At 34.4% G+C, this 20,927-nt stretch overlaps 1 protein-coding gene across 1 annotated transcript in view; it reads right to left on the reverse strand.

The window, feature by feature from the left end:
* Positions 1-2,718: 2,718 nt before the first annotated feature.
* The window catches only part of RHOBTB3 (Rho related BTB domain containing 3), a gene marked incomplete at its 5' end in the record, with an annotated part of 33,079 nt that continues 14,870 nt past the window's right edge, over positions 2,719-20,927 (reverse strand). The window contains 7 exons of the mRNA XM_087923221.1: positions 2,719-7,412; positions 9,302-9,398; positions 11,132-11,298; positions 11,989-12,162; positions 14,785-14,905; positions 17,163-17,275; positions 19,873-20,238. Coding sequence (XP_087779347.1) covers positions 7,297-7,412; positions 9,302-9,398; positions 11,132-11,298; positions 11,989-12,162; positions 14,785-14,905; positions 17,163-17,275; positions 19,873-20,238 — 1,154 coding nt within the window. The remainder of the gene's footprint in view (positions 7,413-9,301; positions 9,399-11,131; positions 11,299-11,988; positions 12,163-14,784; positions 14,906-17,162; positions 17,276-19,872; positions 20,239-20,927) is intronic.

Consider the following 20,927-nt stretch of genomic DNA (forward strand, 5'->3'; position numbering starts at 1 on the left):
ACTGTTAATCTTCTCATCACTCCTTATCACCCATCCCCTCCCACTTGTGATTGTAGGACTGTAACTTTGTTGCTGTATCCTTACAATTTATGTTGACTGTTTCCTAGTATGATTTGATTGTTGATTGTACCCTATGACTATCATTAAGTGTTGTACATTATGATTCTTGATTCTTAACGAATGTATCTTTTCTTTATGTATACTGAGAGTATTTACACCAAGACAAATTCCTTGTGTATCCAACCACGCTTGGCCAATAAAGTATTCTATTCTATTCTATTCTATTCTATTCTATTCTATTCTATTCTATTCTATTCTATTCTATTCTATTCTATTCTACAAAAAATGTCCGAAGCATCTTACCTGGGCTAAAGAAAAACAGAACTGGTCTGTTGCTCAGTGGTCCAAAGTCCTCTTTCCTGATGAGAGAAACTTTTGTATCTCATTTGGAAACCAAGGACCCAGAGTCTGGAGGAAGAATGGAGAGACACACACTGCAAGATGCTTGAAATCCAGTGTGAAGTTTCCACAGTCTGTGTTGATTTGGGGAGCCATGTCATCTGCTAGTGTTTGTCCACTGTGCTTCATTAAGTCCAGGGTCAACAGTGCTGTCTACCAGGAGATCTTGGAGCACTTCATGCTTCCTTCTGCAGACGAGCTTTATGGGGATGCTGACTTCATTTTCCAGCAGGACTTGGCACCTGCCCACACTGCCAAAAGCACCAAAACCTGGTTCAGTGACCATGGGATTATTGTGATTGATTGGCCAGCAAACTTGCCTGACCTGAACCCCATAGAGAATCTATGGGGCATTGCCAAGAGAAAGATGAGAGACATGAGACCGAACAATGCAGAAGAGTTGAAGGCCGCTATTGAAGCATCCTGGTCTTCCATAATACCTCAGCAGTGCCACAGCCTGATAGCTTCCATGCCATGCCACATTGAGGCAGTAATTGCTGCAAAAGGGCCCCAAACCAAGTACTGAGTACATATGCATGCTTATACTTTTCAGAAGTAGGATATTGTTCTATGTACAATCCTTGTTTTATTGATTGCATGTAATATCTAATTTTCTGAGATTGTGGATTTGGGGTTTTCATGAGCTGTAAGCCATAACCATCACAATTATGACAAATCACGGCTTGAACTATCTTGTTTTGCATGTAATGAGTCTATCTCATATATTAGTTTCACCTTTTAACTTGCATTACTGAAATGAATGAACTTTTGCACGATATTCTAATTTTTTGAGTTTCACCTGTATAATCCAAGAACCATTAAATGCAATGATAAGCCCCTTACTACTTAAACTGACCTTTGAACTGCAGTGCTGGCATAAATTACTGTGTATATTATGGACAGCCAGAGTAACTAACAGAAGTGTTAAATTGTATAAAACCAAACACATCACTGGAAGCTATAATCATAAAACTATATCTAATTTACTTGGGCCATGTTGTGCATGCACTGGATAAAGCAGTGATGCTAAGAATGGCTAGTGGACAAAGAAGAAGCAAGCAAGCACACTGGCTTGATAACATCAAATTTGATACAAAGTTGAACATTCAACAATTAAAAGAAGCTGTGCTTGATAGGGTAGCCTAGGGGGCACTTGCCTATAAAATCACCAAGAGTCAGATATAACTAAATGGTTAAAAACAACAACTGACAATGAAAACCTTTAAAATAATTTTTGCACAAGAATTACTCTGCGTCCCCTGTCCCCAAATACACACACCCTGCTTTCTTATATTTACAATATAAAGAAACAGAGCTAAGCTTCAGTATTAGCTTCTGTTTGTTTTTTTGTTTTTAAATTCAGGTTTAGCTGCAAGATGTCAATATTAGACATTAGTCTCTGTTCTGGTAGAAATAGTTCTCCAGGCATGTTTAGCAGTAGAATTGATGAGTCTTCATTCATTTTAAAATAGGTAGGCATCTCATTATAGCTTCTCCCAGTTGAGTGCACTGCAGAGAGATTGGATTTAAGTTCTCACAATTCTTTAATATCCTGGCTGCCTTTTTTTCCATCCATATATCTAAGAAATCTTATTTTTAATAGAATTTTGTACTTTTGTTAACCATAAAAAGTTTATTAGGAAAGCAACCACCTTGAATGATGGAAGAATCTGAAACCAGTGCTGCCTCCTGCTGTGGAGACTAAGCATAATTTAAAGAATTAAATAATTTTAGCATTGAAGATTTAAAGTGATTTTCTGTAGCAAAATAACCATTTAGTGCTTTTTTTAAAAAAAGTATGTTCAAATATGTACACACAATACATTTGTTTAAAGGGTTGCTTTTTAAAAGGCATTACATTTCTGTGTTACAGAAAATGTAAAATTATATAAACCAAGTTGAAAAGAAGACAAAGACAAACTTCTCAAACTTCATTTCATTTGTTACTTATGTAACAATTTCTCAAGTCCTTACATATTTAGAAGTCGAATTCAATAACTACAGTGAAGTATACACTCAAATTTACAACATGATTGTGCATATAGAGATGATGTGAGTTTCTGATCTCCTAGGGGTTCATCAAACACACAATCTGATCCTGCTTTTGCATACAATTGTGTAGGGTTTCCAATTTACTGAGATACGTGCTATTGAAAAAATAAGCATGAATATCAAATGAGTCTGTTGAAAGGTTTTTTTATTACTTGATTAAGCATATTTTCTTGTCACAGTTCAGGCATTTATGAAGCTTAATTTTTTTAAAAAAACATTATTTTGAAATAGCAGGTTCGTTTTTGAAGCTGTTGTCTTTAGATACATGTAATTGATGTAGAAAATAATTGATTTTTAAACAACATAAACCTATGCATGCTTTTTAGCTTCTTCTCAGATATGTTCTTTCCTTACAAGTAAATGCATGATTTAAACATAAACCAATATATCATATTTATTTACTGCTCATGGGAATATACCGTTATAATCTTAAAAAGTTACTATTGTTACCTTATTGTTACAGTCAACAAACAACATAGATTTTCAAACACCATTTGAAAAAGGATACAAGTGCTGGAAAAGAGGAACAAAACGATCAGGAGAACTGAATACTTTCCCTATGATAAAAGTTTAGAATGTCTGAGCATTTTTATTTTGGATAAAAGGCACAGAACTTGGGGTAAGGATATGACTGAGGTACATAAAATAATGTATGGTACAGTGACATGGACATTTTCTTTCTCTTGCAAGATGCTAAGACCAACCAAGGATCTTCTGATCTTGACTGAAAAGAGACTGAGAATAAACAAAAGAAAGTATTTCTTCAATCAACATGTAATAAACCTATGCATTTATTATTGCAAGGATGATGGCCCCACACTTGTATTGCTTTCAAAGGGGCTAAGATAAATTTACCTGGATCAATTCATTAACTATTCTGGACTGGAGACAGGATAATTTCAAATACCCGTGGTTGGAGAAGTAAAAATAAGAGCAGAATTTCACCATCTCCTGTTTACAAGCACAACAGAGGAACCTAGTTGGCCATCATGTGAAACAAAATCCTGGACTTTTTCATCCCTGATATGAGAGGGAGGGATGAGAGAGACACACACACACATTGTGACAAAGGGTCTATTTACCTTTCCTGTACAGGTGTATTCATTCAGTTACAATTGTAATGAAACCTGCCAAGATTTTCTATGAGATGGTTTTGCAGAAAATTGCAAGTAAATGCTGGTTTTGGGAAAAACCATTACCTGATTACAGGACATGCAATAAATGCAAGCTGAAGTGTAGTTATATGATCCTTGAGAGACGTGGAGATCAGAACTTTGAATCCAGGTCATATATAGCCCCAGGGCTGTTCTTCAGAACTTTGAATGGTTGCCATTATACCAGTCACAAGTCAAGAATTACCTCTACACCTTATGGGTTAGTTAGCCTTTTCACCACGTATTTGTTTGATTGAATGAAACTTTGTCTTTATGATTAAGTTTTGAGGTCTTTTAATATCACTGGACAGAACAGTTCACAAAATATGCAATTTTATAGGCTACCATTAAGTCTATGCAATAGGGCACCTGTCATCTTCCTTTAAAGACATCCCTAAAATCATTTTAATTGAGAGCAATGTCAGGATTGGCTGAAAAGAATTTTATTGTTTTTAGAAAAACACAGCTCTCACTCTCTCTTAGGCCAAGGTAGGTAGCAATGGCAAGCTGCTTCTGAACTCTTATTGAAAAATACTGCAGGGACTTGCCCAGGCAATGATCAGGAATCAACACAGGCTTCAAGGCATTAAAAAAAGGAAATATAAGGCTGTACAGTGCTTCATTTGTGGTTATGAACAACTGCTATGGATTATGTGGGAGCCCAAATGAAGCCCTGCGTCTCCAACTCAGAAAGATTGCTGTGTCTGTTTCCAGTCTGCTGCTGCATTCACTTTTCTGCACATTACCACATGCATCTTCTTAGTCAGAACCTGCAGCTTTGTATTGCCAATCAAATATTACAATTAAGCATATACAACGTGTGATAATTTTTCTACTTTAAATGCTAAGATCAAATCAAATACAGACAGCTTAAAAAGTGTTTGGACTGCAGCTATTTACCATTAAATCACATGAAATAAGCACTTACTAAAAATGCCATATTACAAGGAATTAAATAGCATGATTAAATATGGTGAATTTAAGAACCTGTTAACCTGTAAAGTTACTACATGCCCAACACATGCCAAAATAAAGGGGCTTTTTTTTGCAGTGAAGCCACAATCATTCATGTGATAATTTTCAATCAACATTTTAACTGCAATTTTAAGGTTGCATCTCTGTAAACTTCCATGCTGGCTTGATATCAACATTTATTCATCAAAAAACAGTAACAGTGTGCAAATAGAAATGCTTTTCTTATAAAAATAGATTTTAAAGGAATGCATTCAATATGTGATGTCTATAGATTACTACTTATTAATTCTTTGGTATTAATAAATATAATGCTATCAGAAATGTAGAAGCTGCTGCAGATTATATTTCACAGTAGACATAATTGTCCATTAAAAAGTTTAAGAAATATAATAAATTACAACTTAATCCTATGAATCTGAAGGACTATGGATAGCTGTCATAATCTGAGAAGAGATTATAGTGCAGTGCATGTGCATCCCAAAGAAACTATAAATACAATAAATAAAGTCATTTTATGAGCTATTTTGCAAAACATGCCATTGCTACCCAAGAATTTGCAGGTTACTAGTTATGCATATCTGCAGGTGAATTCAAAGATGTTCAACAATACAGTATTCCTATCTATGTAAGAATTCATTAACATAAAGTATTCCATACAGTATGTAGCTCCCCATTCTACCCCTATACAGGCTTGGAACACCATTCCTTAACTCATTTTTTTCCTAGGTTGCAGAAAAATTAATATTTCTGCTTTATACTGTCATCTTACCTTTGTCTACTACTGCTGCATTGGAATGTTAATATTTTGAGGATGAAGTGTGTCATAAGTATACACTTTTCAACTTTCAGATAAAAGGAACATTTATACTAAATCATAATCTTAAAACATTTGAATCATTTGAAAAATTATGCCTAGATTTACAAATAAAATAAAATCACTAAATACCAAATCAGTTCGTGATTTATTGTTGTTTTAGTACACAGAATCTTTGTGCCTCCTTACTTAACAAATAGGCATTGTTATATGGGGATTTTCATTGTTATTGTACTGATTTATAAAAAATATATTACCATTTTTAAATTAAAGCAAAGGAACATATTATAAATTGATTTTAATGTATCTATTTCCATGGAATTTATAGTCATACAAAAATGCTGAAAATGTTTTTAAGTTTCCTTAATAAAAAATCCACTACTAGAAATAAATTAATTGTAGCATCCTACTTGGCATTTTAGAAACAATACAAAACATTATATAAAACATTATTTATACGAGTATTATAATATATGTAGGTGAAGCAGTGCATTGCCTCTGAAAGTGTGTGGTCAGATAGTTCCTGATTCAAATGTTGCTTTAATTTACCATTGGAACATTCTAATGCCACTTTTGTACATATGGAGGATACAATGTGGATGTCATTGCAGGTCTATGTGGGTTGTAAAACATATACTTAATCACATATAAAGATAGAAAATACTACAATCTTAGTAATAATGTGCATCTACTCAAAAATGAGAGGTATGAAATCCTCAGAAACTTGGCCCAATCAGTCCCATTGTCTAAATACAGTGCAGACCTATCTGGGAAAATTGACAAGAATGCCTTAATGGATAAAATATGTCGGGGGAAAGTGGACATGCAGCACAGCCCCTAGTTGAGTTTATTAAATTCTTCAGTGAAATGAGAGGAGAATTATAGAAAGGACTCAGTGAATTAGTGTGCTTATGCCCCAAGAGCATAAAAGGTCTGGATCCATATGATCAGTATATGTAAATTTAGTATTTCATTCTTTTTCCCTTGACCTCTCACATACTAAATATAGGAAACAAACTATAACACAGCTTTCAGGGATGAACTGAATATATACAAACACACACAGGCCACTGCTTGAATTTACACATATCTTTTTAGGAATAATGTTCTTTTCAAAATTGTGAAATGTGAAATTGTTAAATTATTATCTACCTGGGGAAAGAATTTAGAATTGTTATTGTCAGAATACTATAAATGGGTTATTTTTGCACAAAAAAGAAACTTAAGAAAAGACTTCTATATATGCAATTATACAGGAAACAACACCAAAATATTTTTCAAACCTAATTTTGTTTTACAATACCTAGAAAAACCATACTGGGACTCTTTTACTATACAAGGTTCCTCAGTGAGGGAAAAGTTTAAATAATTTTCTGAGATTTTTTTTTTTCAGAAATTTGATGCAGATTGGGAAGAGGTACATTTTTAGTTGCAAAATAGAATGTTCTTTTTACAAGCTCTGTATTTTTACAAAATATAAAATTTCTAAAAGGTCATAAATAACTTACTAAAATCTTCAAAAAAAAATAGCTTAAAAAGTGATTAATGAATGCAGAATCTCTCCTTCAAGCTCCTGGAATGCTAGATACATAATAGGCTAACAAATATTTCAAATTAGTACATATTCCTCTAAAAACCTTAAAATAGTATAGAATCAAACCTAACAATACAACTGAAATTCATCTTAGTAAATGCATATATTACAATATGTTTCACATGCTTTTAAACAGTACTGTAGTTATTCATTAGCAAGTGCAACATTTAAGCTAAATATCAAATTTCAATTGTAAGATTTCTGAAGCAAAGCTTTCAATCATTCATAAATAAAGATCATTTTTTATTTTACATTATTAGACAATGACATTTCCGAGAATGAATGTAGTTCCTGTACTCCGTAAGCTGTCTCAGGTACATACTAGAAGGCCATCTGTGCATCTCTATGAAATTGCGTTCTTCCACTGAAGAAAAGAGACAAAGTATTGTATATTTTTTTAGTACCAAAAATCTAAGACATTTTTCTTTATAAGCCAGAAATCTGTGTGGTTTACCTTATCAAAGTATGACTGGTACTTCCTCAGCCTGACAAAACAACAACATTTAACTGAAGTGACTTGGAGTGCACCCACTCAGCCTGACTGTATTGGGATGGATAAAAGCAATTGAGACAGGTGATTCTGCAAATAATCAAGGCCCTGTACCATGAAGGATTTTCCAGGTAATGACTTAACCAGGGGTGGGATTCAGTCGGTTTGGGTGAACTGAATGTTAATTTTACAACCGGTTTGGCAAACCGGTAGTTCTGAGGACCAGCTGGCCCCACCCCACTCTGCCCCTCCCCTCCCTGGACTCCCCACGTGCCTGGTTCTGGCTCCCAGGTAAGTGCAGGGAGGCTTGTTAGGCCCAAAAGGGGGCATAAGGGAGGGTGCAAAGAAAGAAAGAGAAAGAGGGAAAGATGGGAGAAAGAGAGAGAAGGGAGAAAGAAAGAGAAAGAAAGAAGAAAGAAAGAAAGAAAGAAAGAAAGAAAGAAAGAAAGAAAGAAAGAAAGAAAGAAAGAAAGAAAGAAAGAAAGAAAGAAAGAGGGAGGGAACAGATAAAGAAAGAAAGGGAAGGAAGGAAGGAAGGGAGAAAGAAAGAAAGAAAAAGAAAAAGGGAGGGAAGAAAGAAATAAAGACAGAGAGAGGAAGGGGAGAAAGAAAGGGAGAAAGAAAGAGGGAGGGGAGAAAGAAATAAAGAAAGAGGAAGGGAAGGAAGGAAGGAAGGAAGGAAGGGAAGAAAGGAAGAAAGAAAGAGGGCAGGGAGAAAAAGAGAGGGAAGGGAGAAAGAAAGGGAATGAAGGGAGAAAGAAAGAAAGAAAGAAAGAAAGAAAGAAAGAAAGAAAGAAAGAAAGAAAGAAAGAAAGAAAGAAAGAAAGAAAGAAAGAAAGAAGAGAGAAAGAGGGAAAGGAGAAAGAGGGAAAGGAGGGAAAGAAGAAACAGGGAAGGGAAGGGAAAGGGAATGAGATATGTATGGATGGATGGATGGATGAATGGATGGATGGAAGAGGGAGGGAGGGAGAGAAAAAGGAAAGGAAGGACCACAAACCCTGGCACTAGACACAGCTTCAGAGGAAGCTTTGAAAGAGCACAGCAATCCAAGGCTGGAAGGGACCTTGGAGGTCATCTAGTACAACCCTTTGCTCCAAGAGCATTGTTAAAGTGAATTTCTCTCTTTTGACCCACCCAGTCACATGACCACATAGCCATGCCTACCAAGCCATACCCAGTAGTAACATTTTTTGAATCCCACCTTGAACTGCATCCAGAAGCTGACTGGTAACCAATGCAGCTCATGTACCAGCTATGACTCATGGACATGAGAGGCAGGCAGCATACATATTTAATAAATTATTTCTATTAGTGTCCAATATTGCTTGTGCTGCTGCCTTTTGAACCAGCTGTAGCTTCCAGAAGATCACCAAGGGAAGCTCCATGAAGAATGTATTGCAATAGTCCAATCATGAGATGACTAGGGCATGAGTGACCATAGTATTAGGCATGGGTTTCTTTAATCCCTCAAAGTCATTCTCCCCATTCATAAGCTTTTTGGCATCTCCCCTGCAACCTTGGACAGTTTTGGAAAGATCTGTAAATCTTAAGTATCCAAGAAATTGTTTCATGCAGTATTTGCAGTGCAAGCCTCCTTTCTACATTTAACTAAATGTAGAAAGACAGATTCCACTTGGTGACAAGACAGAACCCTTCTCTCTTCCTAAAGAATATCAATTTATACATCCATTTGATATGAATAACAACATAATTTGTCTCTTTAAATAATAATCAAGTTATTTAAGAAACAAGTTATCAGTTACCTGAAAGATCTTCAAACTCAGGTTTCTGACTGAAGATTAAGTAATTAGAAGCAATAAAATGAAGCAGCCAATTTGAAAGACAATCCGAGTTATGAAACTGGAAAAAAGATTAAAAAATAAAATAGTATTGGCAAGGAGTTTGGGTCAAATACAGTAACTAGAATAAATCTTTAATTTGTAGAAAGATACTGGTGGTGTAACAGTTAAGATACTGGGCTGTCGACCGGAATATAGGCAGTTTGAGATCCAAGAACCCAACGGGATGATATCCCAATTCTTGCTCCTGCTCCTGCCCACCTAGCAGTTTGAAAGCATGCATATGTGAGTAAATAAATAAGTACCATTTCAATAAGAAGGTAACAGCTTTTCATGCATCTTGACCTTCAGTCATGCCAGCCACATGACCATATCTTTGGACAATGCTGGTTTACCTGAACTAATTAAGAAGCTCCCTGATTTAACTTCTGGCCAAATATAAATTTTGATTTTGAAAACTAAAGCTGATTCTTTAGAAATCAATCAACGGCTATAATTTTTCATGTTTTATAAAAGTGGATATAATTTGTTGATATAACAGCCACGGTAAGATGAAACCTTACAAATCTAATACAAGTAAGTGGGGAAAATATTGGGCTGGGCCTCCAAATCTTGTTTTTTAGTTTTCCTTTTAAAACAGGACATTTTAATTTTTTGTTCAAGGAGAAAGAAAGGAAAATGGAAAATTCTGGGTTTTTAGAATAAAACCAAACCCATAAAATATTTTCTTTTTTTTTTTTTGCACGATATAAAATATTTGATGTAAAGCCATATATATTTGGAAATACCCACCAAATAGTAGAAAAAATGGTGTCAGAATAGTAAAGTTTTTAGATGTTTATAAAATTGATAAAGATAAGGGATTGAAAGAAGTAGAAATTGTTAATATCTAATTGGGATAATTCTGGTTTTTTAAAAATGGGACTATTTAGGCAGTGTCTCATATAGCCACATCTGCATTTTAAGCTTTTGTTTCTATGTTTCATCAACTTTTTAAAATTAAAGCTTTCTATATTTCCTACAGTTGGGATAAAATACAGAATACATAACTTTATTACAATTTTTTGGTTTCTTCCATTTTTGGTGTTTTCTCTGTTTGCTACTCCTAAACAGACAGAAATGAAGGCATGGCATATGTCTTAGAATTCAGTAGCATGTAACTCCATTGTACTAGAAATTAAAAACATTTCAATTAAACTCAATTAAGACATTTAATTATATTTAAATATTTATGTTTTTCAATTTTATACAGTATGCCAAACCTGCTTTTATGACCAAACCACTATATGCATAATGCATTCTGTAAAGTTACAAGATAACACTGTATCTGCTTATATATGATTTAAAAATAAATGCTTTATACATTTAATTTTTTTCACATTAGCCAGAAAATGTGTTTTCTGTTGCTTGAAAATATTGAGAATTTTATATCATTAACTGCTGGCATTAGCCGTTTACACAGTAAGTGTGACAAAAGAAACCATACAAGACAGTAATTTGCATGGGAAATAATGTAGCATTATGAAAAGAATTTCAAATTAATTTTAGTATTAATGTCTTTCCACAGATCAGTTTTTTAATAACGAAAAAGGAAATGGTTTTCAGCTATTCTCTCCCCTCGGAATCAAGTTTACAGTTGGTCCATTAACTGCAGTTTAATATTGAGCAATCCATAAGTGGTATGTATTCCATTATATAAAAATCTTTACTTTCAAAATGAGTCAGCCTTTGTTAACTACAGAAAAAATATAGATAAAAAATATAAATATATTCATATCAACAGGGAGTACTTACCTTTGCTTTCTGAAGCAAGGTGACCACACTCAGGCTCGTAGATGTTAATTCTCTACTAGGCATGCTCTGGAGTTGTGTTATTATATAAAGCTCACAGATGTGCTGGAGCCTTGAAACTTGATACATCTCAGCACATATTAAAAGTGACATGGCTTGCAGAATGCTGGCTGATTAAAATATCAAACCCAGATTAAAACTGATGTAATAATTATATACCGGTTTAAACATCATATTAGTTTGTAATTCCTATACTACAGATTCAGAATTAGTTTTTTAAAACACTCTGACACTAAATATAATCTATTGTAGGAACACTTGAGATTTGATATCTGTGAAACAGACCTTCATCCCATCTCTTCAAAGTGGCTACGCCAAGGATGAATGCAATACATGTTTAAATATGTTGCTTTTACTTGTTCATATCCAAAAACATACATCAACATCACTTGCCAATTAAGAAACACAAAGTATCGTTCTTGATGTAAAAACAGGTTGTATAGAAACTATTTTATTCAACATACATGCCTACTGGAATGTGTAAATGAACCAAATTTAAACCCATTTTATTTAAATCAATAATGTTTCAAATGTTTAGGGATCTCATTTTAGAATAAACAGTATTAAGCTTTAAGAAGTACCTCTTTTTTTGACTACTGTTGTTAATATGTTGCTGAGATATTTTACCATCATTTAATAATAAGTAACATGTTCAAATTTATTTATATCCAAATGCAAAAATCAATATATTCATAACACTCTGAAAATCCAAGACTTTCAGTCCAAGAATTCCTTTTACAGCTATCACAGTATTTAATGTTATTCAAAGCTAAACCCACTATAATTTAATATTTGCATACCTGGACAACAGGAATCTGTATATAGATACTCTAAAAAAGATAGAAATGTATCTTTAGAAATTCCATAAACTGGAACCAAAAAACTATTTGATTCAATATAGTTGCCATTAAACATAGCAGCCATTACTTCACAGCGAGCCACCAGCACTGCTTTGTGAGCTGGTACTGTAGCACCTACAAGGAAAGAGGTTGATGAAAACAATACTATGGGAGTCACGCATAAGAAATAGTAATAATTATTTATAATTATTAATGTATCTGCTGCAAAATATTTCAACTCAGAATGAGAATAAATGTAGTTAAACTTGATTCATGATAGTATATAATTGCCTTCCCAAATAACAGACTCCAGCTATTTTGGGACTGCAAATTTCCAGCCAGCAGATCCCATGCAACGCTGACTGGGAAATCTGAGGGGATATTTTGGACTGTTTTATTAACACTGCAATCATATACTGTAAGTTTCAATGTAAATTTATCCTAGATAAATCCTAGTTAGGAATTCAGATTTAATGGAATCTGTATCCACAATCTGTTTAGCATAAAATATTCTGATTTGTGAATCTATTCCAACTGCCTTTAATATATATGAAATTAATATCTTCTACATGTTAATTGAGTGATTCTTATTCAATTCATTTTGTTTTAGTAAATATACTTAAAATATATTTAAAAATAAATCATACTATAGTTCAAAATTCATTCCTAAATAATACAGCTCCTATTCAAGTGTCTTCGATCCAAGATTTGTACAAAAACAAATTGGCTGTGGAAATGTCTATTCCCATTAATGAACACAGCAACAGTGCCCAACACAAATTCTACCTCTTTCTTTAAAAGGACATGAAGAATAAACTGAAAGACATTTATTTTGCAGGTGCAATGGAAAGCTCCAATTAAGCAGATTATTTATTTGAAAATGAAGTGGCCCAAAAGCATTTTGACATTTGATCTATTGTTAAGGGAAAAAAAACCTTTCAACATTTCCTAATTTTAATGCATTATTCTGCAGCAATATATTCTGGCAAGGTATTTATCTATAAGCACATTCATGTATGGTACTCACTAATGACTACTTAAGTGCCATCATCATTTATTCATCAAGGACAGAACAATATTTTGCATATCACATAAAAGTACTCCCAATTATCACCTCATATATTTAGCTGAACCTTTCATTATAATGGTTCTGGAACTAATATATTGTCATGGATTGCCACCCCCTCCGCCCTTCTCCAGATGCCATTTTGGAGGAGAAGGGTGAGTTTGAGTCTGCAGCGAAAGGTGTGGAACCAAGTATTGGACAGGATTCAGAAAAGTTCAGAAAATTCTAGCCTGAGGGAGCAGCCTCAGCTGGGTTGATTAGACCAGCAAAAGTCTAAGGCTGAGGAAGGTGAGCCATAGCTGCAGCCCAGTTGGCCAGGAGGCTCCAGGCAGGAGTGGGAGCAGTTACTGCCCATTAGCAATGAGAAGAAGGTGGAGTCCACATCTCCTCCTGATCCAAGGACACGTAGAACAGGGAGGAGGCAGGCACAATGCCAGTCAGCTAGACTACTCATGAGGAGGCAACCTTGCCTCTCATGAAGGGCTGCAATGGCATTGCCTACTTAATCCTGCCTTGAGGACTTGAGTGTTGTTGCTGGAGCAATGTGCCCAGTTCTGTGCCTTGTGTGCTCGTGCTGTGTATCTTGACCTGTGTGACTCATGGACTTTCCTGGACTTTGTGTGTGGCCATTGGATTTGGTTGACCAGTGACTCTTGCTGTATTGAGCTTGGAATTTGCGCAATGGAGATGCTTTCTGAGGACCTGTTTGGGGGAGGGGGTTGAGTAAACACCTGTAGAACTTTTGCCATACATGGAGGGGAGGGGCACATATATTTCTTGCCAACAATTCAGTCATCATAAATAATATGCAGTTTTTATTCATTTGTGCACTATATTCTATCAGCCCCACAAGGTAGAACAAACCAGGAAACCAAGTGAATAGAAATACTAAATTACCTTTATTGAGATAAAAGAATATTTTAAGTCTGATTGTGTTGACCCTCCCCACATTGCCCCTCCTTACTTCTTATACTCCAGTGAATCAGGGAGGTGTCTGCTTGAATCACTTTTTATCATGTTTCTCAAGGCTTAAAAATGTTTCACGCCCATTTGCCTAGATAGCAGTTCTTGCCTATTTCTGTCACGAGCATCTTCTTTACTGTCTACATATGCTTAAGATATATTAAAAGAGAGACTCCCTTTTTAATTTCTTTATAGAGGAATTGCTTTAACATACAAATGAATAATTGTTTTCATTATTTTTGTGAACCATGGCACTCTGGTTCATAACACTTTATTTCTCTTTGGAATTTTGAAACAAGCAATGACACCCATTGTTCCTCCACTTCCTACACAAAATGTCCAAAGATTAAAATTTAAAAGCAAGCTGTCTCTATTGCCAAGTTATGTCGCTGCATTTCAAAGACTTGTCTGTTTTCAATTTAGGTTATGGATTCTTTTTATATAAAGGGATAACTAGAAAATAATTCCTTTGGACACATATTCAGTTTTCTTGGCAAAAAAATATTTTTGGGAGATTGCTTCCTTCCCAGGACTGAAAGAGCCTGACTTGCTCAAAATCAGCTAGCTGGTCCTCTAGTGAAAGGAAAAAATTAATTTCTCATTTTTATGTTAACACTGTTTCCCAATTAAGCCAAGAAAATGTTTCCTTAAAGGTTCAGGAGATACATTAACATTATTTTGTATTATTTAAAGAAAATATGAAAACACAGTGATACTTTATATCATACCTTGAATTTTGAACATGACATCAGCTAATACTGTGGTGTTAAAGAAAAGTCTGAGAGAGCTGTTACATAAATGTAGCGGTCTTTTTGACAAATAAGTTCTATAATTTTGTGAACCATTAACCTGCAGAATGAGAAGATGGTTAAATACATATTTTTTTAAATTGAAGCTTTTTAAAAAAAATCTACTAATGCTACTGCTATTATGCCAAATGAAATCAAATTTATCTTTGGTCCTTCCATTTCATTGTTTTAAAAAAATCAGCTCTATAACACCTGATCTTTAGAACTTCTTTAATAACTTTTCTACTATCATATTTTGTCTGTAAACCATGGGAGGCACAACCTCAGTGGACAGTTATGATACAATATCTATTGCAAGAATCAACCTTCCAAGAGAGAAAGAGTGCTGTAGGCAGAATCTTACCAGGTAAGGTGCTTGAACATATTCTTAAATAAAAATCCAGGGAATTGGAAATCTAACTTCATAAAAAGGTGTCCCTGAAAATAATGATTGAATGCTGGACTCTTAGCACACATAGAGGCTAATGAAACAGACTCAATGAACCCTACGTGATAGACACAGTCTTCAGAGAGTAATTAGGTCTGCAGAAAAAAACAATTGCTACCAACCTGCCTTCCAACCTGTATACTGCATGAGCCAAAAAGAGGGCTGTGAAAATATTTACAGACCCCTCACATCCTGGACATAAACTGTTTCAACTCCTACCCTCAAAACAATGCTATAGAGCACTGCACACCAGAACAACTAGACGCAAGAACAGTTTTTTCCCGAACACCATCACTCTGCTAAACAAATAATTCCCTCAACACTGTCCAACTATTTACAAAGTCTGCACTATTACTATTAATCTTCTCATCATTTCTTATCACCCATCCCCTCCCACTTGTGACTGTATGACTGTAACTTTGTCGCCTGTATCCTTACGATTTATATTGACTGTTTCCTGGTATGATTTGATTGCTTATGGTACCCTATGACTATTATTAAGTGTTGTACCTTATGATTCTTGACTCTTGACGAATGTATCTTTTCTTTTATGTACATTGAGAGCACATGCATCAAGACAAATTCCTTGTGTGTCCAATACACCTGGCCAATAAAGAATTCTATTCTATTCTACAAATTCAAAGTAACGCTGCCAACAAACTGAGCTCAGAGCTGGGGGATGGGAGAAATGTAACAGAAAAAGGCATGAACTGAAGTGACGGAATTTACAAGCAGGCTTGAGACCAATTGGTGAAGGGTATAGTTAATGTTGAGAAATACAAAGGCAAGAGAAGAAAAAAGGGTAAATCATTACGAACAGTAGGAAGCTTTAGTACATCAAAACAAGCAGAGCCCAAATTCTAAAAAGATAGCACAAGGGAACTTGTAGGAAGGCAGTTGTGAGAAAACTCTTTACTATAGTGGTATTATTTCTGTAAAGTGTAGTTATTCTTCCAAAAACCTATCTTCCTTGGAAAATGAAAAACGGAAGAATTTGGCTTATAGGGAAGAAATTAGTTAATAATGTTATAATACCCATGCTTTAATTGGAGTTTTCTACTCCTTCAATTAACACAATTCTCCTTCTCTCAAACCAAATTACAATTTTTTGGTAATAATGACTAAACGTGTATACAATCTCATCCCATCTTACTTTCTTCAGTATTTTATCCAACCAAATTTATATTTCATTTTTCAGATTTTTTCTTTCATTATGCTGTATTCTATAGTCCATAGAACAGTTTTTATGTATGACTTAACATATTTTTTCTAATATAATATATTAATATTAACAACATCAGATTTTCTCAAAAGAGTATGCCACAAAATATTAGGTTAAATGTTTCAATAGTTCTGCCCAAATTATTTTAATTGGTTTTATTATTTACAAGAATATGTTAACTTATACATCAAAAGTGTCTGTTCTACTGACTATGGGATAAATAAAAGGGGATGCCATTTGTATTAGTCTCAACTTACTTCACAGCAAATTTGAGAAAAAGTGGAGTGATACCAATCCCTTCAACCACATCTATACTGATGTTTATTTCAAAAATTCATATTATTTCCTTTTTACATTAAGCTAACATAAATGAAGTTGCAAAAGCTCAATGGATTATACTTCTATTTCCAGTATTCAGTAAACAGAATGAATGATCCTTCCTTATCAAGCAAATACTTCTACCCATTAAAAAACTACCTGTTTACCATTATCTATGCAAATCTCAAACTTTTAATTTGCTTTTAAGAATTTAACGTGCTTTCTTATTAAAAATATTAATACTTTTTCTAAATAAGTATAAGTCTCATGTTTGAAGGATAAAAATCTCTTTATATCTTTTCTTATAATAAAAATAAGATTTCAACTTGCCTTTCCTGGAATTTTCAAGATACATTTTACTCTCTCAAGAACAAGTTCAACATCCCCAGGATTTTTCAGTTTCTTTTTAATGTGCTCTTCCAATAGGTCCCATTGAAAAGCACCTAGAGATATGAAACAAGTACTTTTAAAATGGGATACAAGACATCACTTTTAGCACAAGGTATCTTTATTAACAATCTGATATGTACATGATCTTTAAACATTGGAGCTCTGTTGCAAACAGTATTTAATTTTTATAGATTCCACTGCATTGTCTTTCACTGGATCTAATAAAAGGCAAATTTTAGCCATTCACCCATGGACATTTCACTGATATTGTGACTGAGGGCACTGTCACCCTGCCATCATTTTATTCAAAAGCAGCAATTATCTTCTTTTCCACCCATTCAGATACTCAAAATAAGAGGAAAACACCCTTGGCTGTTTGTAAATTTTTTACCAGGAAAAAAAAATCAGGAAAACAAAAGCTTTCACTTCTACTCTACACAAAAAGGAGAAAAGAGAAACAAACTAACGGACCAATAGTGTACATACTGCATAAGATCTATGGAGTCCTTGGTGCTCTCTAAGCTTCTCTAACCTCTAAGTTTCATTATCCAACTAGGTAACATCAGTGTTATGAATGTGAGGTTTGCTGCCTGTTAATATACACTAAGTGACCTTGCCAGTATTTGTGGGGATGGGATGCAAAGAAGTCTTCAATTTATGATCACAATTGAGACAAAAATTTTTTTTGCTAAGTGAGACAATTGTTAAGTGAATTTTATGACTGTTCTTGCCTCAATTGTTAAATGACTCACAGCAACTGCTTACAAACATGGTTGCTAAGTGAATCTGGCTTTCCTATTGACTTTGCTTGTCAGAAGATCACAGAAGTTAATCACATGATCCCAGAATATTGCAATTGTCACAAATATGAGTCAGTTGCCAAGACTCTGAATGTTGATCACATGACCATGAGAATGCTGCAACAGTTGTGTGAAAATCAATCATAAGTCGCTTTTTCAGTGCTGCTGTAACTTCAAAAGGTCACTAAATGAACTATCTGTATTTTTGTTAATAGTTCATTGATTGTTTTCTACTTGATTGTTTGCCTGGGGTTAATCTTGGGTTATCTGGATGGTGGTTGCTGGAGAAGATGTATGCTGATCCTTTTGTTTGCTTCTTCTCTTTTTTGTTGTTTCTTTTGAATGGTGCATAAATGTAGCTTATCTCTTTATAGGAACTTTTCCAGATGCCAGAATCTTCCTCAGCCCCAGAGAAGTAGAAAACTCGGCAAGGACTATGTTTTTAGAACATTCTATACTGGAGTAATAATATTTTTGAACTGAAAGATCTAAATATAATCTAGTTATACTTAGTTTCTGCTGTGAATAGGACTTCTGTGATCAATGTTTTGTTTCTGCTGTGAATAGGACTTCTGTGATCAATGTTTTGTATTTTAATTGTTTGTACCAGAATTGTACATTAAATAACTGAAAAAATAGCTCAGGGTCCAGGAAAAGGGGTGACACAGGTTGTTTCCAATTGGAACACAGAAGTACAATTTTTGTAAGCCCCAGCCCCAAATGAGTTTCCTATCACTTTCAGTTATATTGTAGCTAAGCCAGAAATAAGTCAAAACTTGTTTTCCAGCCATCCAGAATCCTGCCATAGAAGTTCCGTCAGCTGACTACTTTGGCTATACTAGGATTTTGTCCTTCATCATTCTGCTTCTCTGTTTAGGTAAAGAAATGTCTCTGAAACAATGACCCAATGAGCAACATTCTTTTAACCAAAGTACCACAAATAACTTCTAGAATCCTTGACTCACCCATGACAAATTTTATAAACCACTTTGTGACATAAAATGATCATAAAACATTTTATGACATAATACAAAATGTCATAAAATATTTCCTGTGGTCAACTCCTTGTGTTTCATTGTGCTATACAGTTCAACATGAGGTACTTTCAAGGCAGATAAATCTCTGAATAGCTCCCTGAATTTTTAAGAACTTTTCAGTACATTAGAACATCTGCCATTGTTGAAGGCATAAGGAATCAGTAAAGAAATATCTCTATGATGGCCCAACAGGTTATGAGTTGCCTACTGACTTAAATGATCAAAGAAAATAGAAAATATTATGTGATATTCTTCAAAGTCTGCTGAAAGTCCTCTATAATATGATCGACATTCAGATGTCTATGGTCCCACATGGTTATAAATCTCCTTTCTGGATTTGGCACATTTTTGTTCTTTGGCAGCTTACATTGAAAAAAAACTATCCTCACATGTGCATCCAGATGTCTTCAATATCAAATTCTTTTGTATTTCCATAATCTTCTTCTGATGCATACTCAGACCTCTTGGAAAACATGGGCTCCCAACTTAGGGAATAAATCTAATATGCATGTAAGTGGAAGTTGGTGGGAGATCTTTGTGCTTACAGAAAAAACCCTACGTAAAGAAGCTTTTTATAAGAATATTAGGGCACAGTATATCTACTATTTCCTTTTTTAAATGGACTTTTCTGGAATAGTGGTGGACTAGATGCACATGTCTCCACCTGTACCCTGAAGTGATACTGCCAAAGTAAACGCTAACTCAAAATGCATAGATTTCCATTTTAATAAAATAATATGTACTCCCCTCGCAGTAAGTAACCTCTTCTTTGTTAACAGACAATAAACAGCTGGAACTATTATGAGAGGATACCTGAATAAATGAAGTGCAGAATATCTGTCAAACAAGAGCAGAAGAATGAGTCTTTAACAATGACTCTTACTGGTGAACCACATGATGTGCCATGTTTTAATATGGGAAACAGAGTTTCCTGAGTGGCTGCAAAGAGAGATTGAGCAGTTCTAATGATAGAAGAATCCTGAATGTCAGTTGGGCTCTTCACATTAAAAAGCAACATGAAGACATGGCTAATAGAGCATAAAACAATCCTGTGTGCTTTTGCTACCTCCTTCAAGTCTTCAGAGTAAAATATCACATCAACACACTGGCAGTAGAACAACAAGTTACGTAAATCAGAGTCATAATGTGAGGCTTCGCCTTTTAAGATAGGCATTTTTTCTAAAAAAGAAAGAAGAAAGAGCATATATTAGAAAAGAATTCATGAATAAACTGTTCATAAAATCATTGTACATAAAATTATTACAGTTGAAACTCCTCCCACATAAAATATGATAAGCTACATGGATTGGATTGTTTTGGTGACTGCTTTTATCATGCTTTTATCATTTGTCTACCTCTCCATTTTACATACCTGCAGGATATATTAAAGTTCACCAGACCGCCTGCTTTCATATAGTATAAACACGAAGTTAAAATGTGGCTGTCTGTTTCACAACTTAGTTTGTCTCATTAAAAAAGAACTTTATCAGGATTTTTTTAGTAAGACAATTCTGCTCTTAGATAGTAGGCTTTCATAATTCCAAACATGGAAGAATTATGCATTATTTCATAATATTTGAATTAATATTATTATAATAAGTTTATTATAATAAAGGCATGTTCTTAGACTACTTTTGAAGTCACTAGGTAAAAATGTAGTAATTAAAGCAATTTGACCAGAAAAGAGCTCTGTGAAAGAACTGGTTATTCAGCATCAGACTAAAATTATAATTAAAGTGAGGGAAGATGGAAATAGCTGCAGAGAAAAGTTGTGTGGGGGGGTGGAGGGGAATCCATTAGCTACTAGAGCATTTGGCAAGCTATGAGGAGCTGCTGCCACACTGGTAGCTTATTACAAATTTGTGCTC

This window comes from Pseudonaja textilis, chromosome 2 (genome assembly GCF_049901715.1).
Source record: "Pseudonaja textilis isolate UNSWEBS1 chromosome 2, rPseTex1.2, whole genome shotgun sequence".
In the NCBI taxonomy this organism is placed as follows: domain Eukaryota; kingdom Metazoa; phylum Chordata; class Lepidosauria; order Squamata; family Elapidae; genus Pseudonaja; species Pseudonaja textilis.